Source organism: Nyctibius grandis, chromosome 23 (genome assembly GCF_013368605.1).
Source record: "Nyctibius grandis isolate bNycGra1 chromosome 23, bNycGra1.pri, whole genome shotgun sequence".
Lineage (NCBI taxonomy): Eukaryota > Metazoa > Chordata > Aves > Nyctibiiformes > Nyctibiidae > Nyctibius > Nyctibius grandis.
In genome coordinates this window covers 4,501,354-4,515,425 of record NC_090680.1, presented here as the reverse complement: position 1 = coordinate 4,515,425, position 14,072 = coordinate 4,501,354, and the positions used below count along the sequence as shown (strand labels likewise).

General features: G+C 47.3%; 1 protein-coding gene across 1 annotated transcript; it reads left to right on the top strand.

The window, feature by feature from the left end:
• The first annotated feature begins 414 nt into the window (after positions 1 to 414).
• LOC137673034 (phospholipase A2-like) lies at positions 415 to 13,281 on the top strand. The gene is made up of 4 exons (XM_068417518.1): positions 415 to 457; positions 3,657 to 3,822; positions 9,392 to 9,498; positions 13,118 to 13,281. The coding sequence occupies exons 1-4, from the start codon at positions 415 to 417 to the stop codon at positions 13,279 to 13,281; spliced, it is 480 nt and encodes a 159-aa protein (XP_068273619.1).
• Positions 13,282 to 14,072: the final 791 nt, after the last annotated feature.

Sequence of the window (14,072 nt, the reverse complement as noted above, 5' to 3'; positions counted from 1 at the left end):
CGCAGCTACTCAGAGGTTAACCAGGGTCTGTAAGCAAACAGCTTAAAGAAGGAGCCCGGCTGAGTGCCTGGGTGTGTGGGGCTGTCCCAGGACCGCCAGCCTGATGCCCTTCCAGCAGCCCCTCCCTCCCAAAGGTAATGCTGGGCAAACAGAGCCAGCCTTCGTCCTCTCCCTGGGCAGCAAGGAGCCCGGTGCCGGGACAGACTGGACCCAGGCTGAGGCTCAGGGACATCACAGCAGAGGGTGTTTCACTTCATACGGGCACTGAGCCATGGATATATAAACCCTGGAGCAGCAGCCCAGGAGGATTGTTAAGCACACCCGTACTTGGGCTCGCCTGGCAGCGCGGTGAGGTGCTGCCGGCCGTCCTGGTGCCTGAACCCCGGCGTACAGGAGCAGGGGAGCGACCTGCCCATGGGCTCCCGCCAGCTGCTGATGCTGATGCTGCTTCAGGCAGGTGAGTACCACCTCCCCGGCAGGGTTCTCAGTCCCTCTCCCTCCCCCTGGTCCCAGGACAGCCTCTCCCCTTGCCATCAGCTTTGCCTGCTTCACGGCAGGCACCTCGGTGTGGTTCGGCCAAGTGGAAAAAGAAAGTGCTGCTCGTCTCTTTTGAGCTCATGGTGAGGGGCTGTGTAAGCGGGCTGCCTGCCTGCTTCTCCTCCCTGGCAGTTTGCATGGCTGGGGCTCTAGAAACATGGGTCATTTTCTTTTGGGATAGTTTTCTGCTATAAATTTGTTGGTGTCTGTGTTTCTTCATAGAAATACCCTCTTTTTATACCAGTGACCACAGAGTAAGCAGTTTTCAATCCATCCGAATATAAAATAATTTTTAAAAAGCCTGTTAAAAAAAGCCATAAATGTCTGCTAATATAAAGCCCCTACACACAGAGGCAACATAACACTAAATTGGCAGGTCTGAGGTTATACCTGCAGTATAATTTGAAAATAAAACCCAAAATGTTGCCTTAATCTGCAGCAAAGGCTGCACGTTTAAGCATGAAATGGAAAGTGTAAGTTGTCATATCCACCTCCGCTCACCTCCCCGGAGGTATGTTCTCTGCTAAGGTGCCCCGTTAGTAGTATAGCTAATGACTAGACATGCTCCTAATCGGACATGTGGCTAAATGCAGGCTGCTGTGGAGACTCAAACTTTTTCAAGGCTTTCCCAGCTGCGTTGGCTTGGCTGCCCAGCATAGAAAAAGCAATTTCAGTTCTTGGTCAAGTTATTAGCTGTGCACCTGAATATTAACATGTACTTTGAGGCTGACCTCTCAGCTGCAGCGACCTGCTGTCGGCTCAAAACCCAGCCAGCTTTCAAAGGACGAAACAGGAACATCAGAGGCCGCTTGGATGCCCACATTATTTCAGCTCTCGCAGAGCACACAGCCCTAAGCACCATCTTTTGGACTCAGTTTCCTTTGGGGCTTTCTCTCCGCTTTCAGAGCAGCTCTGCACTGTAATTACAGTTCCTTGATCCTCAGAGATATCCCCAAAAGAAGAATGGCCTTTCTTCTGGGTGAGGTGCAGTTACTTACATCAGCCTCAGCTGTTTTCAGCCAGAGGCCAACAGACCAAGTCCAGAGGTCCTGGCTAAGAGGTCAGCAAAACACAGCTGAAAAAAATACAAGCTGCTCATCAGGAGGCTTGAGTGCCTACAAAGAAGTTTTTGTGTCCATTGGAACATTTTTGGGGTCTGCAAACAGAAGCAGGTTGAAAAAGCGTGATTTTTAACCCGAAATCCAGAGCAGCTCACTGCGTGCCATTTCCCCTGGGGTGCCTGAGAGCTGATCCCACTTCTAACTCCAGAGCCCCGCTGTTTAGACATGGGAAATAGGTTGTGTCTTTAGTCTCAAATAACACCCGTTCAATGTGTTTTAACATGAAACCTGAACACTCAAGTACTGTTTAGGTGAGCAGCGTAGTTACTTTTTCTGGAATGTGCATTTAATCCCCGAGGAATGCCCCGGGAAGCATAAGGAGGCTGTGTGAAACCCCACGGCGGGGTGGCCCGAGGTGCTGATCGTCGGGGCAAAAGTGGTGGAGGGCAGCGCTCGTCCCTGCTGGGGGCTCGGACTGCAGAGAGGGAGCAAAGCCCTGCCTTGTCCTCCATGGGGAGAGACCCTCCTTGTCCTTGCTGGGGGTTTGGATCAGGCTGGGAGGGCAAGGCAGCTGAGGAGATGCAGGGAGAGGCCCAAGCAAGGGGATTAGAGGCTGGGTTTTAAAAGGAAAGCAACTGTTTTAATAATAGAATTGAGTCCTTGGGTGGTTTAGGGGATTAATTGGTCCATGTTTGTACAGTACTTTGAAGAGGTCAAGTGTGCTGCAATAGCTGGGGGCACATGGTAAAGCAATGTGGTGGGTTCCCACCTCCCAGGTGCCACCTCCCCCTCCGTCCAAGCGTGCCACAAAGTCCCCCCGTTTAGGCAGGCTTTTCTTTTTGGAGCGGCTGTGCGCGGGTGGGACGAGTGGATGGGGTAGGCAGTGGGTCTGAGGGGTTTGATGCTACTGGTGAGCAGCTTGGCCACGCACGACGGAGCAGTGCAAAGCGCGCTTGGTCCTTCCCAGTAAACCCAGGCAATAAGTACTCCTATCTGTCACTACACGATAAGCATCAACGTTTGCAGCTGAGCATCGCAGTGGTTTGAGTATTAGGGGTAGGGTACTCTTGGTTTCCGCAACAGTTACTGCGAGGTAGTCTGTGGTTTCTAAAAAAGTTGCAAATTAACATGTGCAATCACAACGCTGTTCTGAAAGGCTTGTAACACAAAAAACTCCAGACCGGTTTGGGTGGCCGTCCGCACACTTCAGCTGATGCAGAGCTCCTTTTTTTTAATTTTCTAAATTAATGCAGCTAACCTGGTGTTGTGACTTAAACGGGACGTAATAATGGGAGTGGAGGTAAATGTTGCCAGCACTTCCAAATGCTCAAAAGAAAGCCGATATACGTCCATCTCGGCCAACGTAGGCACTCTGTCCTTGACCAAGTGTACCTGAAGGGCTCTGGGACTTGTAGCTATCCTGGTGAGCAAATTAATAGTACTGCCAGCTCTTTGCCATTTGGAGAATGGGTTAAAATATCCTGAATAGTAGGGGAAACCTGGATAATATAAGACATCTTGGGCACCATAGAAACCTCTCTTTTTTTTCCTGTAGAGCCCAGGTTAGGTCTGGTTGTGTGCTCGTCCTCTGCTGCTTTTTGTCCCACTTGGGACCACAGCACAGCTAGTAAGCTTTCCCAGGTTTGGGAGTTCTGGGGTGCAGTGAAGCCCAGCTGGCTCTGCGTCATGCTGGCACAGGCCCTGCAGAGTTTAACAGCTGGGCCTCTGTGATGTGCAAAACCGGGCACGGGGCTCTCAGATATAATAGAGCTGCAATCACACACTCGAGCACCAGAGCTAGTAAGTCTTGCTTGAACTGAGCTCCCTCTGCAGAAGTACCCTGCTTGGGTATTTCTGCATCCATCTCCTGGATAGCCCAGCCCTCAGGTAATGCCTCTTCAGCGTCCCCTTTGCAGGGTGAAAGTCATGGCTAATCAGATTGTCAAGGCTGCAGCCAACCAACTAGTCAAGACCAAAAAAATCTCCCTTTAAGGATTTTAAGAAAATCAGCGTCAGGCATGTTTAATCCTTGTGTGAAGCCACATCCTCTCTTTGCAGTTTGGAAAGGTGCTCTGGGAAAATCCCATTCACTGCACACCCGAGGAATCATCGAATTGGCAGGAGCTATATCATGTGGCACAGGACGGTCTCCCATGGCATATATTGGCTACGGATGCTACTGTGGACTGGGAGGACAAGGCTGGCCTAAAGATAAAACAGACTGGTAAGAAGAACCTCAGCTATGGTCCAGAAGCAGTGCAGATCTCCCCACTCTTCTCTGTTTGTACTACTGTGACTCCATGGACTCATTGCTGCCTTGTGGAGAGGGAACTTAGTGTAAAAGAGCACTGGGCAATTGTGAGTGAGGACCCACGTGTCACTTGGGGTTTGAATGAGGGTTTCACCACCTTCTGGATGAGAGCAGAGCTCTTGGGACCTGGTATTCTGTGGGGTGGAGGACAAAGGAGGAACCAGGGTCTGGTTTCCTGAAATAGCTGCATGTTTATTCATAGAGAGCAAGCCCTACCTGAAAAAAGGGGAGTGAGCAAGGTATTTGGAGAGTTATTTCACCCAGGTCTTGAAAATGGCAGTGATGGGAATATCACTGTTTGTCCTCTGGAAGAAATCCAGATCACTGCAAGGAGCAATCAAACTGGTTGCCTTCATTGCCTGTCAGTTCAGACTGAATCAAGGAAAAACAACAACAGGGTAGAGCATGGTGTCATTTCCCCTGTTTGTGAGTGGGGAAGATGCTGTGCTTGTTATTCCCGAGGCTAAAAGCAATGAGTCTAGGAGGTGTTGCAATCAAAGGTTTCTTTCTTGTACTTTGCGATTAGCATACATGTAAATCTTGAGCGTGGTGGACTCTTGTGTGCTCTGAGCCTGTTAATTGCAATCTTGTCTGGTTTTAAACCTCAAAGAGCACACCAGTCTGTTTATCTACAGCCAACAGACCAGGTGTTACCAACAAGCAAGTGCTGCTTTGAGCAAGGATGAAAGCAGCGTGCAGCTCACTGGGAAGGAAACTGAGTTTTCCAGAGACCCAGCTGGTGGAGACATTTCACGTTGCTACAAACCCAAACTTTACTGAATTGGCAGGACAGAAAAAGGAAAAAAAGGAAGAAAAGATGACAGGGTTAAAGGCCAACTCCTCTGTGGGCATAAAAGAGCAAGTGTCCCCTAAAACTAGTGGAGATATCTTCACTAACGCAGCGAGAATTTCACTCCTAAAGCCCTCTCTTCATATCCCTGATTTGTACCTAGGAAACATTTCACCTATGAAACAGTTCATATGGGACTTACAAATAATGAGTAACTGCCTACAAGGCGTCATAGCTTCCAGGTGTAGATATTCCTTTTAATTTCCAGTAAAATCTCTTGACCTGCTTATCACCACGTACAGCAGTGTCTATAAACATGTTTATTATTTTTGTTAGCTCTTTACCAACTCCCATAATCAAGCCTTTAAAGTAAAACATTACTTCAGTAATTTGGAGTACTACTTTTACCGAAGAGCTGAGTGGAGTCATGTAAAAGCTGTTTTCCATAGGTGCTGGGTGACCCCCAAGTTTAGGTGACTCTGGGAGATGTGAGTGGTCAGCACTCCTGAAAAACAGGCAGAGAGAGTAAAATATGACCACATGCTCATCAGCTGGTGTTTCTGCTGCCATTTGATTTCCATGGCATGTGGATTTTATCCTAATGGCAGAAAATGAGACTCTGCAACTGGAAATGCCTCAAAATACCAGATAATTTGTAAAAAGGAAGCTTGATCCTTTAAGTGCATTCATTATTATTCCTTAGCTACAAATGCTTGGCTGCAAAAAAAACCAAAAAAAAAACCAAACAGAAATGTTTTTAGTTAGGTTCTTAGCTAGGAAGAATCAGCAATGCCTCACTAGATTTAGCCCTAAAAATTCCCATTTTATGTTTGCTAGAGGAATATTCTGATATCTGTTACTGAGAACTACTGCAAAAATCAGTGTGGCTGAGTACCCCGTGCCTGTCAAAGTGACCACACTATTTTCCAAATTTGCCATTCTAAAAAAGAAGTGGAGTGGCAAAACTACTGGCCGTGAGTGACAAACACTGTTTGAAATTACTCACGCCCTTGACACTTCTAGGTTTGTTACTGAGACCCTTACAAAAGGAGTAATTTTCTTGTGAGTAATTCAATCTGTCTAGACAGAGCTAGAGTGCTTCTAAGCACCTCTCTTTCTTGGGAAAAGAAAAAAAACCTCGAGTGGGTAATCCTTTTGTGAGGTTTATTTCACACACTGACTTTGATGTGGCGTTGTCAGTAATTACCTTTTCCCTTTGGTTCCACTCTCACAGTCCCATCACTTCAAGACATAATGGCATCTCTTCTGCATCAAGTCAATAGATTTGTTTCTCCATCCCGTTTCTGTTCCCCTGGATTGCTGCAGCACCCACGTTGTAAAGCAGGACCTAAAGGTGCTCAGCATCTCCCTGAAAACACCCAACGCCATGAAAGGCAGGATGGCATCTATGGCTCATCCAAGTCCTGGCAGACTCATAGGGAAGAGTAAGATTTTCCCTCCGTTGCTGAGTTAAAGCAAAACAAAAGGACACACAGCAGTGACGGTGCTGTTAACGTGACAAACACAACGTGATAAATTCTTACCTTAATGGCATTTGCTCAATGGCAGGGGTCTGGCCACCTGATCCCTGTGGGCCAGCCAGAGCTGTCTGTAGCCATTAGGGCTGTTTAGTAGCCCAGACATGACGAATAGGTTGCTTACTGAGTAGATGACATGGTTGTATTTGGTTTTTGTACCTCTTGACCAGTGCTCTGCCCTACTGTTGGCTGACTGTTTGCATTGGTCTAACCGACCGTTAGCAGGTGATTAAAAGCTTAACACCATGCTCTCACCAGGGGCAGGAAAGAGCATTCCCAGACAGAATGAGCCCATGGAAGGTGGCAAAGGACAATGATAGGTTTCCTCACTCTTCATTCCCTGGCAGTTCTTTCAGAGCATCTGAAAGAGATGTTTGTAAAATATGACCCAAAGTCTTCTTGCTTTGTGCTGGTGTAAGCCACATGTTACCCCTCTGCAGTTACGGGTATCATCAGGAGGAGACGGTGTAAGTGGAAGCAGAACTGTGCCCCAAATCTTGTGGTCCTGCAGAATTTAAGCAATCCTCCTGATTTTGCCAAGCCAGCTAAGGAGCAGCGAGTTCTCACAGCTAGCTAGCACACCTCTCTAGTGTGTTTTGGTTGTCCTTGCCTGATTCGCAGACCATCTTTCACCCCCCCCAAGATCTTTTCTCACTTTTCTCCTACCTTTTTTTCTGTTTGTTCCCTCTGGCTCTGCATGAAGAGCAATTTCATTCCTTTGGCCCACAGGTTCCTAACTCCTCCCTTTGTCCATCTACCTCTGCGTTGTTCCTCCTCCCCACAGCCTTCCATCACTGACATCAACTTTACTGATTTGACTACTGATTCACTCTTCAGACCTCACAAACCCTACGATTTCCACAGCTGGCACTCCACCTCAGCTCAGCCTGATTCCTGGCTCTCCACTGTGGCCTCTTGTGCTCTGTGTCCCATATACGAGACACCCATGATGGGACTGCTCTGCCATATACCTCCCTGAGGATGGATGAGGCTGTGCTACAGCTTCAGGTATGTTAGCCAGGGTGCCCTGGGCTACACCAGCTCCTCCAGATCACACGTGCCCCAGTTGTAGCTCCGTGCTGTAGTCCATCCCTGTCATATCATACGGCACATTACATAGGGACTCCTATGTTGGAGAAAGCTGATATTTTCACACTTTTCACAAGGCTGCAAATTCTTTGCCCTTTCACTTCTAACCTCTTCAGGACAAGCCCAGGAGTGAGGTGTTACCAGACCAACAAAGATCTGACCCACAGCCTGTTACTGCCGTCATGTCCAACAGAATTGGTCCCATGGTCTGAATAAGCTCTTGCTGTAACTCCTCATGGAAAAACTTCGAGATACATATATCCCATAGGGCTTAGTCCCATTCTGAAGTCCTTTGAGGAACTGGCACAGAGGGCAATACTAGTCTGCTACTACTACCTTACATTTCTATGTTTCACAATGCAACGAGTAGTCTGGTTGTAATCATCACACAGGTTTCATCTCGCAAACCAAGAAAAGAACAGCATTTAGTTTACAGGCTCATGTGTGGGATGAAATTGCTACTTTAACTACTCAATCGGGAGCTCAGTCAGTAGGGAAAGCACACTGGACTAAATCCAGCCTGCTTGTAATCACAGGGATTGTGTGAAGGCTGAATTTGATCTGGCTGGTCTGATTCTGTTGTCTCTTTCACATAATTCACCTGATCTAGTTCCAGTGATTAGAATTGGCATCAGTGGTGAATCTTCTTCTTTGCACTTCAAAAGTTGTTTTTTTTTTTCCTGGGCTTTATCACCTCACAGAGCCCACCATCCCTCATATCCCTAAACCAAGTTCTAAAAGGGCAAAATCCTCCCGCAGTAGAGGGTGATGAAGTTCATGATGTTCCTGAGCTCTTGTGTAAGGTACTGGCAGCTCCTGATGGATCCCCAAAGAAGCCCCGCTTCCTGCACAAGGGACCTTTATCCTTCTTGCAGGGTTGTACCACTTTCCCAGAGGGACATAATGATGGATCCCAGACTTTTATTGGCTTGTCAGGTACACTGGCCTCAGATCTTGAAGATAACAGTCAAGATCTTCGACTGGATTTGGTAATCCATGGGCAGCCAGCACAGCCATGCTCCCTTTTGGCCAGCTCATCAACCTCCTGAACAGGTTCACATCTAGGACTCAAAAGCTTATCTGAAAGCTCTCTGCTCTTCATTTACCCCTAAGATCAGCCTGTCTTGATGCTTCCCAGTTAGTAGAGTTGTTTCTCTGTAGAGTCCCAGTGATCTTGCAGGGACAGCTTCTGGAAATGCAGGGGACCGCTCCTCTCTGCCTCTAGCCTCTGACATCACATCCTTGCTGAAAAAGCCTTTGTTATTTGGCAGAGGACCTCCCTAAGTGTTAAATCTTTTCTCACTGTATTTTGAGTCTCTAAACTACCAGAATAAAATTCAAGTGGGGTCAAGTTCTCTATAAATTCTGAAGTAATTGACAGTGGGAATTATCTCATTGAGTAGTTTGTAGGACAGATGTCATCAGCTGAGCTAGTCACCCTCCGCTCCCTCTATGGTCAATGAAAGCACTTGCACTTTCAAGTGCAATGTTTTTCACCTATGTTAGATCTCTGTAGTATGATAATATGAACTGTGCCCCAGGCATGCACGAAGGGAGCATAGATCAATGCCTTAGATGTAGATGTCTGTTAACCGATACGAATTCCACCATTGAGGCTGATGAGTTTGTAGCCTCAGAAACTGGATGGGCCAAAGAGCACAGGACAGGTCCACTGCTTGGTGATGCTGAGGAAGGCAAAAAACATCCCAACTGCAAATTCTGGGATGGGTCTAAGCCTAAGCTGGTGAGCCACGACCACACACCTCGTCATAGGAATGCTTCAGCTTCCTTCCAGTGAGATGACCATGTATTGACCTCACCTGCCTTTCTGAGGGCAAAAGCTGGGAGGAAGGAGCACAGTGGCCACGGGAGCAAATATGGGATTAATGATCTCCTGAGCCATGTGAACTTTCACAGGGATGCCAGTATGCTTGGTTCATCATTACTGACAGGTTGAGGCAAACATTGTTGTCGTGAGCAGTGTGTGACTGGAGCACTCCTGGGGTACGTGCAAACATGCAGGATGCAGAAGGATGCCCAAACTCCACCTTATATTCTCTCCCAGGTGCTGCCACAGACACGACTGCTGCTACGACAAGGCAGAGAAGGAAGGCTGCAGCCCCAAAGCACAGAGCTACCAGTGGGTGTGTGAGCAGAACGCGGTGCGGTGCGGTAAGGAAATGCTCGCTTGCGTTGGGTTTGTGTCGCTCCCTTCTCTGTAGGCACTAGGCTGACTGAAAAGCTTTGTGGGCCTCAGAGGTAAGTCTGTGTGTGCTGAGTTGGTTTCAAAGCTGCTTTAGGCAACGTCCATTCTCTTCCAAGCTCTCTGCCCATCCCTTGCCTGAATCGCTAGGCTTGCCAAGAGTCTCCAGGGGGGGCGGAGGAAGGCTGGAGCCCCAGCGCCACCCGTCCCAGGTCACCTGGGTCTTCCCCAGGCTGAAGAGCAGGAGTGGGGGCCATGGAGTCGACAAACCATCTCAGTTTGGCAAGGTTGCAGATGCCTCTCTGGAGGCTCTCTGTCCACCCGCATTAAGCATGCCTGCTCCTCACCGACACCTTCCCAAAGCTCTTCAACCACAGAGGTGGTTCTCCCATGGCAGTTTTGGCCCTCCCTCCAGGAGGATTATTCACTGTTTTACTTACCACTATGTACTGCTAGAGAAGAGACATGCTATTACACATGTCTGTAAGACAGGTTAAATAGGGTGCCAGCCTGCATCTTTGCCTCTTATGGGACTCCAGCCTAAAGCCCTGGGGCTCCAGGGGGGATTTTGAAGCTTGCAGAATTGAATGCCCTCAAGTGCCACAGGCATACAGGGAGTGTAGGCTGTGCTCAGCTCTACAGCTGGTACCCAGTCAGGAAGGTCTTGAATTGCACAGTCACAGCCCATCAGTGTCTTGCACCAGTTTGTTTTGACGTACACCAGATGACTTGACTCTTAGAATTTCTCGCTTCTATTTCTAAGTCTCAAAAAAGTCCCTGATGGTAAATTCCATTGTAGAACACTTCAAAAGTTTGAAAAGAAGCATGTGAGAGTAAAACTTGCCCCCATACCATCAGAACTACTTGCTTGAACGTTAGAAGACTATTTCTACCTTGTCAGAAGACCATATTCTACTGGTTCAATCCTCAGCCTCTCCAGCAGCTGAAAATGAGCAAAGCATCTGCAGTTGCTCTTTTCCAAGTGCCAGAACAACCTATTAAATACAAAGTGCTGGCTACAGAATGCATTGCTTTAAGGAATAACTGCTCCCCTTCCCGCTGACCCGTATTTCCATAGCTGGCTGAGGTTTTCTGCTAGCTATTTTGATAGGAAAAAAAAATCCTCTTTCTTTTTGCTGTGAAGGAACAATCCTAGTTGTGGATATGACACGTATCATCGAGTCCATGAGACATGTGCAATATATGTCCCATAAAAGTGCACTGGGCTGCAGTTCCAACCTGGCTAACAAGCATTCGTTAAACAAATGCCATTAGTTCCTTAACTGATGTCCAGACCAGACCTGAGAAGCATCCATCAAGTGTTCTCCACAAGCCCTCAGCAGGCTTCACTTCCCCTGACATCCCCCCTGGGGAGGAACAATAGAAATGGGTTTTAAAGGCAAATTTCCTACCCCAGGCTACAGCACAGCAGGTTTTACCAAGGTGTGAAGGTATAATGTCTGAGCCCATTCAAACAAAAAGGGGGAAGAATTTAATTTCCAGGCATGCTTGCTGGGCCTGGGGTAATGATGCCCAGAAACATCAGAAGCAGATCTGCTTGCACTGTCCCTTCTATGCAAGAGGAAATAAATGCCTGTTGCCTGGCACTGAATCACAAACACAGATTTTTTCAGGGAAATTAAATAGAAACTCATTTTACCTGGGACTCCTCCTCCTCCCCACCTTTTGCTACTGTTACACAGTTTTCTTTGTGGAATGAAGAAAAATGGGCAAAACCATATTTTTCAGTTCAGATATTCCATCATATGTAGGCAAATTCCATCCAATAAATATCTGGAATATAGAAAAGGCTGTAAGCTGTGGGGGCTGGTCAAAAAAATCATTCTGCTCTAACAAAAATTACTGCCAAGCCAGACTCTTGTACTCACATCAGACGGACAGTGGTTGGCACAGCACAGGAAGAACTCAAGGAGCAGAGGGCAAGGAGAAAATCAGGCAGGACTGGTAGCTGAGAAAAAAAAATGGACTTAGCAGTAGAGTCCTCATCAGTGGGACCCTTGAAACATTTTTCTACTGGTAAACAAGTGATTCTTTTCAGAAAAGCTTAAGAAATATGGGCTCTTCTTATTTATCAAATACAGAGTTGATCCAGCAAAGTCCAGTGAAATCTGGAAGGATTCCTGTACTCACTGCAGTTGGTTTTGGAGCAAAGCCCATGTGCACTGGCATAAAGTTACACTTTAAACTTTGTCTAGTGCAGGATTCGGTGGGTGTTAGATAATCTGTAGTAGCAGCCTCGAATAAACAAGGCACTGTGCTTTGAAATAATGTTAGTCCAATGGCCACATTATAGCCAGATAGATGGGATGAGGTTCATTAACCCCAAATCAGTCATTTGTAATGTAGCTACCTGAGCTCGTTGCTTTGATGTACCTTATGGTCCTTACCTAGTCATGTAGTCACATAATTGCATTATAAATAGTTCCATACATATGATTTTGATCAGCTTTGTTAGCTGCTGACTCAAAAAATCAGGTACCTGGCCCTGCTGTGGAGTTCCTTGGCTCCTCTGCTGTGATCAGAGAGATGTAAAAGCAACTCATGGAGCATGAGTGAAGGATGCCCAGTGGGTGCTCCTATCCCCTCAGGTTTCTGAATGTCCCTCTGGGAGACTCGTCCTTTCAAAGCAGCATTTTTCTTTTTAAATCGGTCTGATTTGCAGAGGGAGGAGTTAAAAGGGAAGTTGACTGACTGAGGAAAGACGGAATATTTTTAGCTCAGGCTAAACTAAAATGATTTTCATTTTTAGCTTCAGCTGCTGAACTAAACCACCATTTTTCAAGAAAGATGTTGAGGTGTTGGAGCGAGTCCAGAGGAGGGCGACCAAGCTGGTGAAGGGTCTGGAGGGTCTGACCTACGAGGAACGGCTGAGGGAGCTGGGGGTGTTTAGCCTGGAGAAGAGGAGGCTCAGAGGTGACCTTAGTGCAGTCTACAACTACCTGAAGGGAGGTTGTAGTGGAGTGGGAGTCGGCCTCTTCTCCCGGGCAACTAGCGATAGGACAAGAGGACACAGCCTCAAGCTTCGCCAGGGGAGGTTCAGGTTGGACATTAGGAAGAATTTCTTTTCAGAAAGGTTTATTAGACATTGGAAGGGGCTGCCCGGGGAGGTGGTGGAGTCACCATCTCTGGAGGTGTTTAAGAAAAGACTGGACATGGCACTTAGTGCCGTGGTCTAGTTGACATTGTGGTGTCAGGGCAATGGTTGGACTCGATGATCCCAGAGGTCTCTTCCAACCTGGTTGATTCTGTGATTCTGTGATTCTCACACAGCTCTAGAAGCAGGGAGTACTCTGTGCTGGGCAATTTTTTATAAGTATTGTCAATTTACATTTAGCTGCTACTTTCTGATGCTCTTTGTCACAGTTAAGGTCAGACCTGTTGACAGAGACAGGACAGGGGAGGGTCAGATCCACACGCAACACAACGTGTTGGTCCTTCTCCCTTCCTGCTCCCACAGCCTCTGTTCCCCAAGAACTGCTTTTTTAGGGAATTGTTCACTCTTAAAGCTGTTCGTCACCTTCATCCGATACAGAATCTCTCATCTTCCGCTCACATTTTCTTTTGCAGATAACCTGACAGACCAGTGTGAAAAAATGGTGTGCCTGTGTGACCAAGAAGCAGCCAAGTGTTGGGGAGAAGCCCCGTTCAACCCACACTTCATCCTTTGGCCAGACTTTTTGTGTGGACAGACTCACCCCACGTGCCATTTCAGATATGGAGGGGCAGAATAGTCTTTTGGGGACCTTTCTTCTAACCCTTTGAATCTGAAGGTGCTGGAATAAAATTTTACCTCTTTTACCAGAGCTAACAATGGTGTGAGAGAATTTCTATCATGCCAGAGTTTATGGGGAGGAGAGACAGGGTAAAATATATGCTGAAGTAAGGGTAATATCCTGCTCTGATCGCTGCCTTTGCAGAAACTGAGGATTCAATCTGCAAGTGCAGGGAGAACACATCACCCATCATCAAATGTCTTTTTTGGCCTTTCACATTGCCTGACCTTCAGCTCCCATACATTTGCACGTGACCTGGAAAATACGTAGGGACTTCTGTTGAGCTGGTTTGTAAAAACAAAAAAATAAATCTGTGAAAAGATACACTGGCCTTTAAAGACCCAAGGTGTGCCAGTCTGGATCCACTTAATTTTCCTGGACCTGCAGGAGGAGTGGGGACATCAAAAGGGCAGATGCTTCCTTATTTGTGCTCAGAGGAGTTCTGCTTCCTACCAAAAAGAAAACCAGAGTCTGGCCCGGGGAAGGGCTCTATCCTTTCTTGGGGGGAGAGTGTGTGTGTTTCTTACCTTATGTAGCCAGCTGTCTTACCCCTCATATTCCTGCCTCACAGCACCGGGGATGCTTCTGAGGCATGTTCAAAGGTAAGCAGAGTTACACCACCGGGCTATTGTCGTTGCAAGGCTGGCAAGGGTTTCTGGCTTTGACTAGTAGGCACAGCCATACTTTGCAAAAGAACATATTCCTCACCTGCCACACACACTTCAGAGCTGATATGCTGCTCTCGTATA

Bases quoted from the DNA above. Each gene is read 5' to 3' on its own strand.
- LOC137673034 (XM_068417518.1), top strand. From the start codon at position 415: ATGGGCTCCCGCCAGCTGCTGATGCTGATGCTGCTTCAGGCAG. The intron at 3,823-9,391 runs GTAAGAAGAACC...ATTCTCTCCCAG, and splicing joins CCTAAAGATAAAACAGACTG to GTGCTGCCACAGACACGACT. The intron at 9,499-13,117 runs GTAAGGAAATGC...TTTCTTTTGCAG, and splicing joins GCAGAACGCGGTGCGGTGCG to ATAACCTGACAGACCAGTGT.